The sequence below is a fragment of the Acipenser ruthenus genome, chromosome 9 (assembly GCF_902713425.1).
Source record: "Acipenser ruthenus chromosome 9, fAciRut3.2 maternal haplotype, whole genome shotgun sequence".
Classification (NCBI taxonomy): Eukaryota; Metazoa; Chordata; class Actinopteri; order Acipenseriformes; family Acipenseridae; genus Acipenser; species Acipenser ruthenus.
In genome coordinates, this window is record NC_081197.1 from 53,621,354 (window position 1) to 53,637,299 (window position 15,946).

The 15,946-nt window shown below is 36.6% G+C and overlaps 2 protein-coding genes across 3 annotated transcripts in view; both read right to left on the reverse strand.

Moving 5' to 3' along the window:
- Positions 1-3,575: 3,575 nt before the first annotated feature.
- Positions 3,576-10,909, reverse strand: LOC117405242 (gap junction beta-2 protein). 2 transcript variants are annotated; one of them, XM_059030258.1, is made up of 2 exons: positions 10,882-10,909; positions 3,576-6,217 (listed from the first exon to the last, which is right to left on the reverse strand). In XM_059030258.1, exon 2 carries the CDS (start codon positions 6,196-6,198, stop codon positions 5,419-5,421), a length of 780 nt encoding a protein of 259 aa, XP_058886241.1. In that variant the 5' UTR covers positions 6,199-6,217; positions 10,882-10,909; the 3' UTR covers positions 3,576-5,418. The 2 variants fall into 2 exon arrangements, with proteins under 2 accessions (XP_058886241.1, XP_033864038.1); XM_034008147.3 differs by lacking the exon at positions 10,882-10,909 and adding an exon at positions 8,687-8,930.
- A 2,981-nt stretch (positions 10,910-13,890) lies between these two features.
- The window catches only part of LOC117406054 (lambda-crystallin), a 46,703-nt gene continuing 44,647 nt past the window's right edge, over positions 13,891-15,946 (reverse strand). Inside the window, exons 7-8 of the mRNA XM_034009765.3 lie at positions 15,728-15,834; positions 13,891-14,186 (exon numbers count right to left, since the gene is read on the reverse strand). Of these exons, the coding sequence (XP_033865656.1) occupies positions 14,073-14,186; positions 15,728-15,834 (221 nt within the window). The 3' untranslated portion in view covers positions 13,891-14,072. The remainder of the gene's footprint in view (positions 14,187-15,727; positions 15,835-15,946) is intronic.

The window sequence follows — 15,946 nt, forward strand, 5'->3', positions numbered from 1 at the left end:
CTGTGGATGCAGGGCCACAGTGCAGAGGACATTGTAGCTTTGTGCCCTCTACATCTGTCCAGCCAGGCTCTGTATGATAATAGAGCCATTTCTCAGTATTGAATCAATCAGGCCATCTAAACAGGTGAACACAGACAAAATGAGTACTCAGCACATGCAAGCTCAGAGCTGCTTTTTTGGTCACTAAGCTGCTGAGTTCCACTTCTTAACCTGCTTGTTTTAAAAACCTAATTTAGTCAAATTTATCAGGCACCCAAAACCAACAAAAGTTTCTTTGTGGACTAGGACATTTGTTCATTTTTTATTACTAAAATGTTTTTTTTTTTTTGGGGGGGGGGGGGGAGGAGGATATTTGTATAACAAATACTCTCTTGGATGTAGGCTGGGGAAGCCAGAAAAAGTAAAAACAAAGAAATAAAACAAACAATGCACTCCTAATATAAAAGACAGAAATACAAGTAAGGTTTTATATACTCGATTACTTTAAAATAATACAGAAGTGTGTTAATGATAAACATTTTTCAGGCTACATTGTAGCATAGGCCGTAGCATTTTATTTCACATTTTAATAATCATACTATATATACATTTATCCAAATTATGAATATGAATACTATAACATTCTAAGTAGTCATTTACAGTTTTAATAAGCTAGTAAATACAATGTTCAGATTAAATAGCTCCAATCCAAAGTTTGCAAAATTGTAAAGGAATAAAAAAATAAGAGCAATAAAAATACTGTTTATGAATTAATAGGGTGTCACAGCTGTTTATTATTTATTGCCTTTTGAAAAAAAAGGTATTAGATACTTTACCTAAACAGTTGTTCACAAACAGTGAATTAAACAAACAAACAAAAAGTTAAACTTACTCAAATGTTGTTGTATTGTGGGTAATAAATCCATCGACTAGGACTCAAAATAAATATCAGGCCTGCAAATAGAAATTAATTACTTTAATGACAAAGCCATACTGAATCAGATGTTACAGTTTTTCATAATGTGTTTATATTGCGGTACTAATACAAACCCTTGGTACTGTATGACGGTACGCTTCACTGTCACTGTGCAGCACACCCACGCATCTAACACATCTACCTATATGTACAGAACTTGAATCACAATTCTGAGAATAATTCCTTGCAGCTCTGAAATTGATTTTAGTTGCATTAAGTATATAGTTTAGTTGGTGAGGTCACTTACCGGTAACTATTTTTCAGGGATGCCAAACGCTCGCAGGTGACAAAACCAGTACAGGCTAAATGGGGAAATAAAGGCAGTCTAAATTCGCATTATGAGTGATTGGTGCATGAACGCTTTTGTCAGACCCCGACAAAGTTACTAGTGACACACGCACACACACACACACACACACACACACACACACACACACACACACACATCTGAACACTGCACGCTGAAGAGCATCAGGTATTTTTATCCTCATATTTGATCTTTTTTACAGGAATCACATCAACTTCATATTAGATTTAAAGACTTTCCTGCACCTTGCAGGATTTCTAGATGTTTGTTGGCCAACTAGCCTATCCATGTGCGTTTTGTGCTCCAATACGTTTTACAACATTATTATGTCTGAAAAGATTTTAAAGAAACATTTTACATTTTTTTTAGGAACCAACACATATAATGATCGTGCAAAACTCAAGATTGGCCATGTGTTTTAATGTGTTTACAGTACACCAAACATGATCAACATACTGTAGAGATGACGTGTTTTTATTAATAACAAGTATTTCTTGTTACTTTACATGCACTTTGGTAGATATTTAATACAGTAAGACACTGTATAACACGAAATAACACAACTGCATATATTACATTTACTTCAGAAAGTAGACAACTATTTTTAAAATGTTTAACGCATACAAGTAGTTGTCTATGTACTTGTACGAATTGCAACTGTGGCATATTTTGCACAGATTGTTTTTAATAACGTATATAGTAAACTTGAGCTTCACTTTTAAATCAATCAGGCTTGCTACTAGCAAGTAACATATTTAAGAAGTCTACTGTCTACATGGTGTTCAAATACTTTATTGTATTATCTGTTGTTTTCGTTTGTCCTCTAAATTAGACTTCTACGGGGGGAAAAAACTGCTTATAACGACTAGTACTGAGCTACGATACTTTAACTGTAAGAATATTTACGCTCTGAATATGTAAATTAATCCTGAATGGCACCACCCATAACGAATGATTGTCTCATCAAAATCCAAACTGCTGATTAACGTTTGTTTTGACCTAAATATTTTAGTTGATCAATTAACAATATTTAACTTGAAATACCCGTTGAGAAGACATACCTTTGATTTAGTTACTTCAGTAACTCTTTGAGTTTACTGAACATATACTTTCATATATGTTACCAAACACAATTAAATATCACGTGTTGATTGATTCTGACTGGCTGACAGCTGCAATTAGGAAACTGCCAGTTCTCTTTATGTATGCTGCAACTATCTATTGAAACATGCTTACTGTTGTTTGAAATGTATTGTTTAAACAGCTGATTATGATGAAGTATTAACTACATTCATATATTATAAAACAACTGTTGGGCCTAATGTTTAAAGTTATGAAAGAATCGCTTCTATTAAAAAGTAGCTAAATGTACAATACTGCTCAAGCTACTGGTGCCAATAAAACGAATGCAATGTACCAACTTTTAATCATACCTCAGTCTGGGGATGCCAAACAGTTAGCTATAGATAACAATATCCGGTTGCCATCGATGCCATATTTTGAGTGCGTTGGATACCAGACAGACTTGCCTAGGTAGTAGCCCTCCCCCTCCCCCAATCCCAATCATAGCAGCTTTGCCAGCTTACCAAACTCTTCTGAAAGCAGCCAGCCAACTTATTCAAGCACAATCTTCTTCACACAATGGATTTGAGACCAGTCTTGCGCAAAAAGCTAGTTTTTAGAAGCGAATTCAACTTGCAGCTGGGATTCCACAAAGCTCTGCTTCTCATTCCCAGCCATCGCTGCTGTCACATTGCGTGACCGTGCATGGCTGAATCTATCAAGTCATCAAACTACACAGGGCAACGCCGCGCCCCTGTCACTTCCAAAACTCATCCCTGAAATCCGCACTTACTCTGTCGACGCCATTATAATACTGGCAAAGAAAGGGCTTACTCATTTTCTAAGACACAAAGCCAGTGGTTTTTGTTTAAATACAGTACTTTTGAAGAAGTTTGAAGTTAAATCCTCCATTATAGAACTTTTTGATAATATGTCTTGCTTAAGTTGAACCATTAATGGTATTTTGGCCCTGGGTAGCAGTATGGCTTATTATAACAAGCTGAAACGATGTTGCACTTTGTGATACCACTCTATAGTTAAAAAACATATATAGCCTAAAAGCATAACTGATTGTACACTTTCTAGAACAAGGCTTCGGTGTTAATTAACACGAAACGCCTTGGGGATTAAATATTGGAACAGTGCGCCACCCTCTGGTAGGTTTATGTTTTACATGATGAACACGAGAGTAACTCTAGGCCAACTTCCTTACAGCATTTTGTCAAAGATTAAAAACGAAACATAACACAGTTAAAACACACAATACAATTGTTTTATTTATATTTTGTTAAACATGTGTTCTTTATTAAACTGGCAGTAATCGTTTATAAACAAACAGAAAAATATCAAATGGAAATGTTCACAGATTCGAAGCAGATTACAGCTCTGTAATTCTATTTACACATAATATTCAGATATCATAAACTAATTAAATAACATTAATAATGATACACCTAGTTTATATATATATTCATTTTTCAATATTATCGTTAAAATATAATATTTTCATATTTTAAACAACACTTACTGTAATGTACTTCTACCAGTGATAACTATGTCATTACAAAGTAAATAGTTTGTAAAATAAAACAATTTTGAAGAAATTTGGGGCCCTATTCACAAGACGTTTTAACATTGTTTTTAAGGGAATGCTGTTTGAAGAGCACTTACAAACATACTCATAGTGCACTGATATATGAACAGTGTGTTCTAAAGCAGTTCAACTACAAACTTGATTAAGTTAATAAAAATAAAAAAAACAGACCTTATTTTTGTGATAGTGCCCAGAGGAAGTGTTTTAAGAAATGTTTTGTTAAATAAAGCCCATATTAATTCCAAAGTTTCCAAAGATTCCAAGGCATTGTTCCATCAGCAATTTAACAAATAGTTTTTAGATCAGAAACTGGCAGATACAAATGGGTAATTGGTAATTGTATCATAAAAAGTCAATCTTTATCCAGTGTCTTTAAGCATAATGTTTACATGTCTTTAAAGTGCAAGGAACATAATTGTTGGAAATATCTATTTTCTTTTTATCCTGCTTAAAATTAAACAATGGTAGGTCACCCTGAAGCCCTTTTTACCATGGACAGTTTCGTTTCTTTACTGTGGTAGCCCAAAAGTTTCATGATGCAGTGTGGCACTGAAATCAAGGGCAACTAGCAGACTAAACCAGACAGAATTTGTTTCAAATGCACGCCAAGTTTTAAAAAACTATAATTCCAACCCAGTTACATTGTTTGTGTAATACTGTCGGATAACTTCATTTTAAACACAGTATGGTCACAATGCTTTGACCTCTGAGTTGCTACAAATATTAAGGGTGTGCAATAAATTTATACTGGACTTTCCCTTTAGATAAATGCCACAATACAACATATGGCCACTGGAGGGCACTGTGAGCTATGTAAAAATCATATATGAAATAAAAGGAAAATAAAATTAATGTTAAAAGGGAAATGCCATAATATTCTCAGCCATAATATTCAGTTTTGTTCAACTTCCTTAACAAACATCTCATTACATTTTGCTGCAGTCTCTAAGTATCAGTTGTAATTGACAAACATTTCAAGAACTGTAAACTACATTCATTAAAGGTTGTCTGGGAGACTGGACTTTTCTTGCCCTTGTCTGGCATCTCTACAATGTTAATCTTACAGTAAATATATTGGACACTTGCAGCTGACATGTACATCACTGTGGTTCTAGATTAGCCAAACAGGGTGAATAATACTGTTCTATCGTCCCAGTACACCACTGATAATGCAGTTCTGTGTTTAATGTACTATTTGTATTTGCAATGCATTAACAGAATTCAGTTACTCTCTGTGGAAACTCATTAATAAAACAATTGTTACAAAATATGAATGAATAATGAATACAAAACAGTCATATTCTGTACGCTAATATCTCCTTGCTATAACTGCCGTAAGGTAAAGAGGGCAGCACTGAAGACATGACCTGGATACAAAAGTTATATTTTCTAAAGAACAAAACAAAACATGAGAGCCTCTGGTTACTCTAGAATCTGGCAGCATGTACACTGAACATATGTAGAACTGAAACACTGTAAATGTACACTATGGTGTTAGGCCTATTTATGTGGAGCACTAGCCTTGCTGGATTCCAATAGCAGGATTTCATTCCTTTTATTTTGGTGGCGTTCCTTACTTTTGGAAACATGACCAGAGTGATACCTTTGTTTTCTGCAACACCCCAGCAAAGCTTTTATGATCAGGTAGGACAGTTCAGCCACATTGAGTACCATGCACAGGGATGAGGCAGCAATCATGAAAATGGTGAACACGGTCTTCTCAGTGGGTCGAGAAATGAAACAATCAACTGTGTTTGGGCAGGGCCAAGCGTCACATTTCACCAGGCGTGGCATATGGAAGCCACTGTAAAGATAATAAAAAGCATACATGAAGGCAGCTTCAAACAGCAACCTGAAAAACAGACTAACAGTGTAGGTCCACCACAGCGGCCCCACAATATGGAACTTCTTCTTCTTAAGCATTTCTATGTCCACATCTGCTTTGTCACCCATAGTTCTAATGAGATCCTTCTTTTCCTCTCTTATGCTGTGAGCCACGTGCATGGCTACCAGGAGAGCAGGAGTGGAAACAAAAATGAGCTGAAGGCTCCAGAGCCGAATGTGGGAGATGGGGAAGTAGTGGTCGTAGCAGACGTTCTTGCAGCCGGGCTGTAGGGTGTTGCAGGTGAAGTCCGACTGTTCATCTCCCCAGACGCTCTCCACTGCCACGATGAGGATCATAATGCGGAAAATGAAGAGGACAGACAGCCAGACCTTCCCAAGGCTGGTGGAGTGCTTGTTCACGCCTCCTAACAGAGAATACAGCTGGCCCCAGTTCATCTTCTTTAGTTACTGAAAACTGGAAACATGAAAATACATAGAGATCAATAAACATACTACTACTACAATCACAACTATGTCAACCTTCATACAATGTTTGTCCAGCAACCATGTTTTAAAATTGTGTTCTAGGAGTGTGGGCTTGTGGATTCCGGAAAATGAACAAGTAAACATTGAAACGTGCCCTTTACTCAAATGAGTTTGTTCAACAGCGATCACTGACCCTGACCTTGAGGTGGAACATGAAGCCACATGAAGTGTTATTACACACAGCACAAGTAGTAGTCTGACAAATTAAACAAAACAAAATAATACACTGGACTGTAGTGTATGTCTATATGTTACCAGCTGAGATATAGACCTACTTTAATAGGTTTTAACATCTTAAACAGTGGTGGTATGTTCACAATACATTCACTGTAATTTAAACAATAATCTACAGTACAAACACGATTTCTAGATAAGACTCTAATCATTGACGTCTTAGCCTTTCTAGGCTTAGACACCTTTTTTTTTTCAACTCTCATTAAGCTAATTTGTGAAGTTACGAGTTAAAGCCGAAATGGTTCTCTGTTATACAATGGGCAGTATTTTCCACCGCAGATTTTTCTTACAAGACATATTTGGAGGAGTATGTTTTTTTTAACACTAGGGGGCGCCAGAATACAGTAGGCCCACTATGTTTTAGCTTGAGAAATAAAGTTAACGATTTCTAGCTCTGTTTGACCATGGTGTACTGTAGTTTTATAATGCTATTCCTGAGTGCCACTGGAAGCCAACCACAATTACATGTTTCTACTCGTTTATAAATACCAAGAATAGGTTGGAATAGTTGTCTGTGTCATTAAGCTGACTTTGTTGTCGAGAATTATTATTGTAAAAAAAAAAAGTTTAGGAAAAAATTATTATCACTAGTGTTCCTGGAGTAACCTGCTACTAGACAGGCATCTTGTTAAAAACTATTTTTGAACGAGCTCACTGCCTTTGTTAAGAACACTTTGTTAAAGCAGTTAAGCAGTTTCAATGATTTTTTTATGATTTTATGTTTGTAAATGTAAATCTAACTACTACTTTTGTGTTTGTAAATATTAAAAAAAGACTAACTACTACTTCCTTCAATGCAATATCTGTCTCACAAGAAAATACATTCTAGATTGTTGTTATAGATGAAAGGGGTAATGTGCATTGATTGTTATGCACGCACACACACACACAATGGGGCCCAAAAGTATTGACACCCTTCTATATTTTCAAAGCAATAGAATATCAAAAAATAAAGAAACAATTATATTTAATCAACTTTTTTTAAAAACAAAAACTGTTTCTTTCAATTTTTCTGTTTAAAAAATATGTATAAAAAAGACTGCAAGCTGTGCCTATTGTGTGCTGTGTTATTATAATGTCAACCCGATGACTGAGCTACATCGTGTTATGGATTAATGGAGGTTTTAATGTATTTGAAAGTCGAAATAAGGGTGTTAAAAAGGCAAGGCGGTTTTGAATCAGAACAGACACTGCGGTATGGATTATACACATTGCCTACACATTAATGTAGCCAATAATAGCCAAATTACATCCCCTGTCAGATGTACTGCAAATAATAATAATAATAATAAACAACTACAACGAAGTGTACATAATAAGCTTGTAATCGTATCGAGGGCTTCTGGTGGCTCGATATCCATGGTATACTGTACTTTGTTATAATTATAGCCGTTGACTATTTATTTATTTCTTAGCAGACGCCTTTATCCAGGGCGACTTACAATTGTTACAAGATATCACATTATTTTTACATACAATTACCCATTTATACAGTTGTTTTTTTACTGGAGCAATCTAGGTAAAGAACCTTGCTCAAGGGTGCAGCAGCAGTGATTGAACCCACGACCCTCCGTTCAAGAGTCCAGAGCTCTAACTCCACACTATAGCTTGAAAACGCAGCACATACATGACGATTTCCCTTCCTTTTTTAATGATTTTGTTTTGCCACTAAACACTTGTTTTTGTGAAGTCCATTTGGTTACCGTTGTAAATTTAACATATTTGAGTCGCTTAAATACCTATGCTTCCCAATATACTGCGAAGTGTGTGCGGATCAGATTCGTCTCCGTTTTGACGCCTCACTGACAGTCGAGTACCTGTACTGGTATTTTATTACAATATGCTTGTAGTAAATGTTTTTTTGTGTGTGTGTGTGGCAGCATATTTATGATTTTCAACGAATAATAATAATAATAATGATTTTCAACGAATAATAATAATAATAATAATAATAATAATAATAATAATAATAATAATAATAATAATAATAATAATAATAATAAAAACGGTATTTGACACAAATCCAACTAGGTTGTACTCCCATTTAATTTTAAATAAAGGATTTATTTAAAAAAAAAACAGAATCGACCTGACAGATCTCACAAGTGAATGACACACAGCGAATCACAGCGCGCCACCCCATCTGAGACATTCCATTTCTTACCTTGAACTTATCTTTCAGAAGACTTCCATTAAAGTTTTTATTCGCTCAATCCAATAGGTATTTGTTGTATGCGCTGATTTCAGTGGACAAAAGCCTTTTTTTAATTGTATTGGCTAACGCGGAGAATGAACCGTTTATACTTTGTTGCGAAAGACTTCCAAGTAAACTTGCTCCCTGGACACCTGCTCAAGACTTCAGAGTTCACCTGCTTGACGCCCAGTGGAGGGAGGAGCCAAGGAGCTGACGAAACTGATGAGTCAACAGAATATTTCCGGATATTGTGGAACAAGCGAGTCTTACTTACACTGCAGTAATTTTAAAAGAGGCGGTTCTCTGTGACTTTTGGATTAAAGAAAATAAGGATAATGGCAAAACAAAACAAGATAATTTAGAAACAGAACAACAATAGCGAATTAGATCTTTTCACTGTATATAACAGTCTATCCAGCCAAAGAGGGACGGACGGGGAAGGCGGGGGTTACAAGAAGAGTTATTTAGTTTTTTAACCCACAACAGTTAGCTGCCAGATATGTCTCACCATCAAATCCTGAAATACAATCCGACTTTCTATTAAAGAATGCACGTGTAACTTTTAGCAAAAGCAGCAGGGCACATATAGGTTCAGCCTTTTAAAATGCTCAACTTACCTGACAAGAAATACTGCCCAACAGATGTATCAACAAGATAATACGCTACACTTTAATTTCATTTTAACATAGCCGTCAGTTAACGTTTAGCAAGAACCCGCCGCTATCTTAAATAAAACGAACTCTAGACTAAAGAAGAGGATACATTTAGGATGCTTGTAGTCTGTCTCGTGATTGTCAAATAGTGCCTCAGACACATTAGTGTTAAATTTAATGAATATACTAAATTAATCTTTTACATATGTAGTTATTATTACCAGCCTATACTTATGATTTGTGTGCAACGTTTATATTTAAAATGGGACATATAATTAATCAACAAAGCAAAGTTAACTGTAGATAGAAATGTAACCTGTATAAAAAAAAAAAAAAACACATTTTGAATTATGTCAAACATCAACAAATCAGGTTCATGCGGTCTAATAGCTTATGAATACAAAAGAAATGCCTGCTCAGTTAAAGACCAATAATTGTATTCACTATAAATCTATTGCTGAAGAACCAGATGTAAATCGTTTTCAACAGATTATAGTATTTTATACGTTACATTGCAATGTTTAGTTTTGTAACACGTGTTTGTGTCCAAAACAACTTAAATAAACCCTAAAACGTGTTTACAATCTGTCTCATAAAATGTCTGTTGAATTCTTAAACATTTAGTTTTACAGGGTACAGTTTGATTGAAAGACGTATTTTTGTGTTTGGATTATTTGAAGTCGTTAATCAAATAATATTGCATTATGTTAAAAAAAGGAAAAAAGAAAGAATATGCTTTGAGTTTTAAATCAAAATTACTTTTCAGACAATGTATTTTCCCCCAAAATTATTACAATTCCTAAAGGTGATAAACCGTGTAGCTGTTATACACGCGGCAGTCTAACTTTCACATTGAAATATATATTGGATATTTAAGTTAAGTTAAAACGTGGGAAACATAAAAAGGCCTTACAGAAATGCAAGTGTTTTCAAAGTCCAGTTTGAGATGAGAAACTGACAGATAAATCGACGCTGTTTATTTAAATGTAAATCTGCACCACATATAACCACATATATTTTAGCCACACAGGACAGTTTTGTAAATTGGGACTATTATTGCTTAATACGACATCATTCACGTGTCAATGCAGATATTTACTGCTTTTGGACATATTATCTATTTTTGATACACGATTACATCTATTATATTTAATAATACAATATAGTAATAAAAGTATAGCTTTTTGAAGCGTTCTACTATTCAGAAAGGTATCTGAAAGAAAAACTGTAGCACAGCATCAAATATGGCTTAAATTATAATCGTTGTTTCTGTGATGGTTAACACATTTTAAAAGAAACAATTCTGTTCAGGTTTTGCAATTGATAGGGCAGCTCCTTTAAAAAAAATGTTGCAGCATAAAAATATTGCTGTGTTATACCGTATTTCATTAATGGTTACCTGAGCATTACTTATCATTATTCCTCAGATTCGTCTTATGTTTATCGGTAAAGTCAAGCTTACTTCTGTATAAGTTATCATGTTTTATCAAAGCGTGTAAAAAGTGAACTCACCACAACTAAAGTTGGAATTCTCCTCTTCTTTGAAAGCACTGCAGGTATCACCACGTTTACATAGTCAGTGACACGTTACCTCTCCTTCGGTGATTGGCTGCTGTGCTACAATACTGTGTCAGTAAATCAGTGCCTCCAATAACAAGTGCAATATATTGTTTTAATGCAAGGTAAAATATATCAAAAATAATTTTACTAATTTCAATTTACCAATTGCTGTTGTGTGCGGGTGCAAAATAACTGAGGTGTCGCCTCTAATCCCACAATCTGATATTATTAACTTATGACAAATAATACCAAAGTTCATGACAATTGGATATATGGAGAAATGTGTGAGGTGTGACATACTGTACGTACCACCACACCTATATATATTTTATTAGTGCCTAAGGTGTAATAGTAGGCTAAGCCTGGTTTGACATAGTCGGCACAAATTTCTACACTGTGAAGATTTTCAAACACAGGGAAATTGGGAGCTGTAAGAATCTTTCACAGCACTCTTGAGATACAAAAAGTTAAATCCCTGAGTTCTATAAAGTATTACATTCTTTTATATATTAATACACCAATTGGAGCCAGTGATGACCTGAAACAGGAACTCTAATAACATTCTTTATTTCAACTATAATATCAAATGAAAACAAACATATTTGTTTACACATATCCTATTTGACATACATGTGCAGCTCCTTCATTAACCTATTGAGCAAACTAATCAACACATCATCCTCAAAACAGGTTTCCATTCAGAGTAGGTTTCTAATTACCATCTTGAGCTATACGGAGATAGTGCAAACTAGCAAATTCTTTCTTTAAAAAAATGGGTAAAAATGATCTCATACTGTCCTATTGAAAATGTGTGCTAAAAATCGGGTTTCTGGAGGTGTGTGGTGGAACAGTAATGGACAAGTAAATCGTGTTCTCCATTGGGACACAAACAAACTAGAAATGTTTGTTCTGCCCAGTGAAATGAAGGCCATTCCCTACCTAGAACACATTCTGATTGACAGGCCTCTTGATTTTTTTTACTAATATAATAAGAACTTTGTTGTTTCTATTGGTTTTATGGATGTTTTTATGCACAAGCATAAACAGTGATATAATTAGACTGTACATCTTATTGTATGTCACTGCTGTACAGTTTCAGTTATTTAAATCTTAATTTGTACCTTCATATATGTTATGTATGAACATTAGTGCTGTTGTAATAAAGAGCTTTGAATTTTAAAAGTATCTCCAGGAAGAATAAACCAAAGTTGCAGCAAATTGGGTGGAGCTGGAGGATGAAGTTGCTGCAAGACTGTCCTGAAACTGCATTCCTCCAGGGGCAGGGCTCTGGTGATCAACCAGCTTATCGTGCCGATGCCTTGGCATCGACCGATTGCCTTGAGCCCGCCCTGCATAAGACCTGGCGCATGCTTTCCTTTAGCCGAGACTGTTTCAATTGAGGGGGAGGCATTCTTTCTGAGGGCCATGCTACACAAACCCCATTTTAGTGTGCAGGTGCTGGAATCCCCTGCAGTGCGGAAACAGATGGTCTTGGCCAAAGCGATCAGTCTGGGATCTCCTGGATCACGAGTGTTCAGAATAATTAACTCCCGAGATGCTCGCCAGAATGTCTCGGAAAACTACTTAGATTAAGGAATGCAAAGCAGCCTTGACAGGCAGAATCTGACAGGCATCTCGAGGGGGTTCTTAGGACCAGCGAGCCAACCCCTGCGCTCTGGTTCTACTGATCAAAACCAAAGGCATGGGACCCCCCCTCAACAACTTGAGCAGGATCTCGGAGTTCTCCTCAACCCCTTTACCATTCCACGTTGAGTAGATCTCTATATGCGGTGATGCTCCAATACTCCTCCTTAGTCCCAAGGGGACCTGGGGACCTAGGATGGAGAGTGGTGTACGGAACCATCACGTCAGGGGAGTTCCTGCATCACTTCTCCGACTCAGACGCCACCTGCCCTTTCTACCGTCGCTCCAAATCGGTTTTCCACATTTATCTTCTGTGTGCCAGACTGCAGCCCTTGCTCCTTCCAATGAAAAAACTCCTGCTGCAGTTGCATTTTTCACCACCCTCCTAGTGAATGTGCTCCTGGGTCTTGGTAGATTGGCCATTTAAAAGACCAGGAAGTGTAAGTCTGCTGGGGAGGGTCTCTGACTGCGGAGCCATGTTCAGGGCCCCAGTCTCGGGTTCTTTTAGAGCATTCATTTACAGTCCTTTTTTAACTGTTTATCATTTAAAATCAGTTAAATATCCATCCTTGTTAGCACCATCTTTTTGAGGGCGCTAAATAGAATTTTTCTCCAAACTGGAGGTAACGTAAAGAAGCAAACTGTTTTGTACAAGTGAATGGAATATTGTACCACACCATATTCCAGCAGTCAACCGGACAGGGCACTTTAAAGGAATAATAAACCGAATGTCCCAGTTGATTTTATTATTGTCGGTTAAGGATATGATGTATGGAATGTTAGTTGTGTTGCATGCTGTTAATGTGTAATCTATGTTGCAACATTGCTTAATACCAAAGAATGCATTAGCCAAAACCTTTACATGGTATCACAGGCCATAACGTCTTCACCAGTGTATTCTGCGATAAAAACAAGAAGAAACATGAAAAGAATGTGGTTTAGTTTCTTAATGAGCCAACAGATCCTCTACTGCATGGTGTAATGATGAAATCTGGCAAGATGCACTGAGCTATGATGCGCACTTGTGTTGGTCATATGACTTTTTAACTGCTTTGTATTTGATTATTGTATTTGTGTCACTTAATATAATAACCAGAGATCACTTGAGTCCCCAGTGCTGCCAACTCAGTAACAAACACAGCTTATTAGGAAAAAGAAACCCTGAAAGTGGAATGCAAAGTAACTGTTATAAGTGCCTTTTCCTTTAGAAATCTGGTTTCTGTTTTTCTTTCACTGAGTAATATCCACCTTCCCTTCAGGGCACATATACAAATACAATCATTTAAAGGGAGAAATGAAAAGACAGAAAAATATGCAATCTCATAAAAACAAGTAGCCTTTTTATTTTGTTATGAGTTGAATGCCAGCTGAACTGCAAAACACTTCAAAAGGAATATCAAAAGTTAAGCGGTGTTTAAGGTAGCAAGTTGCAGGTCTGGTCCTTCTGCCAGGGCAGGCACGTTTGGACTGATGGAGCGGTCAAACAGGCTTTCTTTGCTTTACTTGGATTCCTGGTCCTTCTTTAGCTTTGCCAGGCCAAGGATGAAGCGATCCCTCCGTTCTCTTCTTGCGGCCAAATGCTGGGGGTCACTGGGGATTAGCTCACACATTTCCTGCAACATTAAAATCCAATGTTAAAACTAAAGAGAACAGTTACCATGGTGAAAATAATTAACGAATTGACAACGCACTTTTGATTCAGGGAGAGTTTAACCAACACAGCTAGTTTTGCTAAAAAACAAAAACGAATCCCAAAACAGTGTATATTAGGTATCTGCACTATACATGCTTGTTCATTACTACCTGTGACATCTGGTCCCTGGTTTCTAGAATTTATAAACATGTGCAGATCACATGTATTGAATGTGCTGCCATACAGTAGTCAGTGTGTAAGTATATATTTACTGAATAAAGGCAACATGGATCTATTGCCTTTTGACCTGAACAAGTATTACAGTTTAGAGAGTAAAAGGCTATTCTGTGTGAAAATGTAATTCGGTACTGTACATGTTGATCCAGTGATGACTGGACTAGATCCAGGACAACCCTAGCTCAGCTGCTGACTCATTCACTTTGTGACCAAGAGAGCAGTCACTTGACTTCCTTTGTCTCAGTTCCACTCAAATGTGCAACTGGGTAGAAACCACCCCCACCCCCACCCAGCATCGAAGAGTAGAAATCCTGGAAATTTCCAAATCACAAAAAATACAAATAAACTAAAGAATAGGGGTTTTGTGAAAAATACAACGCATCCCCCATGGACATAATTTTAGGGGAATGGCATCTGTAATCTAATGGTTTGTTGAAACATGAAGTAAAAATATAATGTGTGATCTTTATAATTGATATGATCAGAGATTAAACAATGTGGCAATGTGAAAAGGTTTATTTTTACTGGACAACACTGGTAATGGAACTTAACTGGGATGAATCATAGAATACAGCTGGGTACCAAATATTAAAGTCACAACACCTCAGTATTAGTGCCATTGGTCAAATATGAATATCCATATCTCATTTACATTTAGCATGCAGTGTATATAAACCACAAAGTCAATATCTCAAAAGTGGCACCAGCAGACTGGTAACCCTTCTAAATAGCTGTGACAGAGTGAAGGCTAATAGAAGGAGAGAAGTGTGGCCTCAGGCAGATGGAGATAGTGTTAAGGCTAACTTTTTTGCCCTTATAGAGTTGGAACTGGCAACAGGTCAAGAGTCAGGTTGTGACGGCCATCTTGATAAGGGCAGCTACACAGGTGCTCCTGGTTCCAATTCATTAATACCAGGTTTAAGTAATAGACCAATCTGCTAGAGAGTGTCTGTTGCTGGATTGATGGGGTGGAGTCGGGAGCATATAGGGAGCTGCGTTAGCTGTGAAGGTTAGTTCCTTGTACAGAATAAGCAGAAGGAGACAGCCTGGCTGGTAGCTCGGGAACCCTCTGACGAAGGCTGAGAAGGACAATCTCACCATAACGTCAACAGAGTCAGCTCTGACTCCAGGACTGAAAACCTCTTCAGACCCTGCCCTCTCTATCTCTACAGAAGCAACGGTGCCTTAATATTTGGGAATTGCTGGCAAATATGGCCTAGTGTAATACGACATAAAAAGGAAAGCAATTTTGACTAAAAAGCTGCTTGATGTAATATAACTGACCTGATTAATCTTCTTCACAGCTTCTCCTGAGAAGTCTGGTACTGGCCCAAAAGATGATAAAACTCTTTTCATTCCTTCCCCATAGCGTTGCATGTACTGCTCAAGACCTGGCAGGGTATAGAAATGTAATGGGACACATATATTTAATAAAATCTTCAATGAATTGAAGTAAAAACAAGCTAACAACTTATAAAGTGTCATTTGTGATGGCAGTCAGGA

Bases quoted from the DNA above. Each gene is read 5' to 3' on its own strand.
- LOC117405242 (XM_059030258.1), bottom strand. From the start codon at position 6,198: ATGAACTGGGGCCAGCTGTATTCTCTGTTAGGAGGCGTGAACAAGCAC.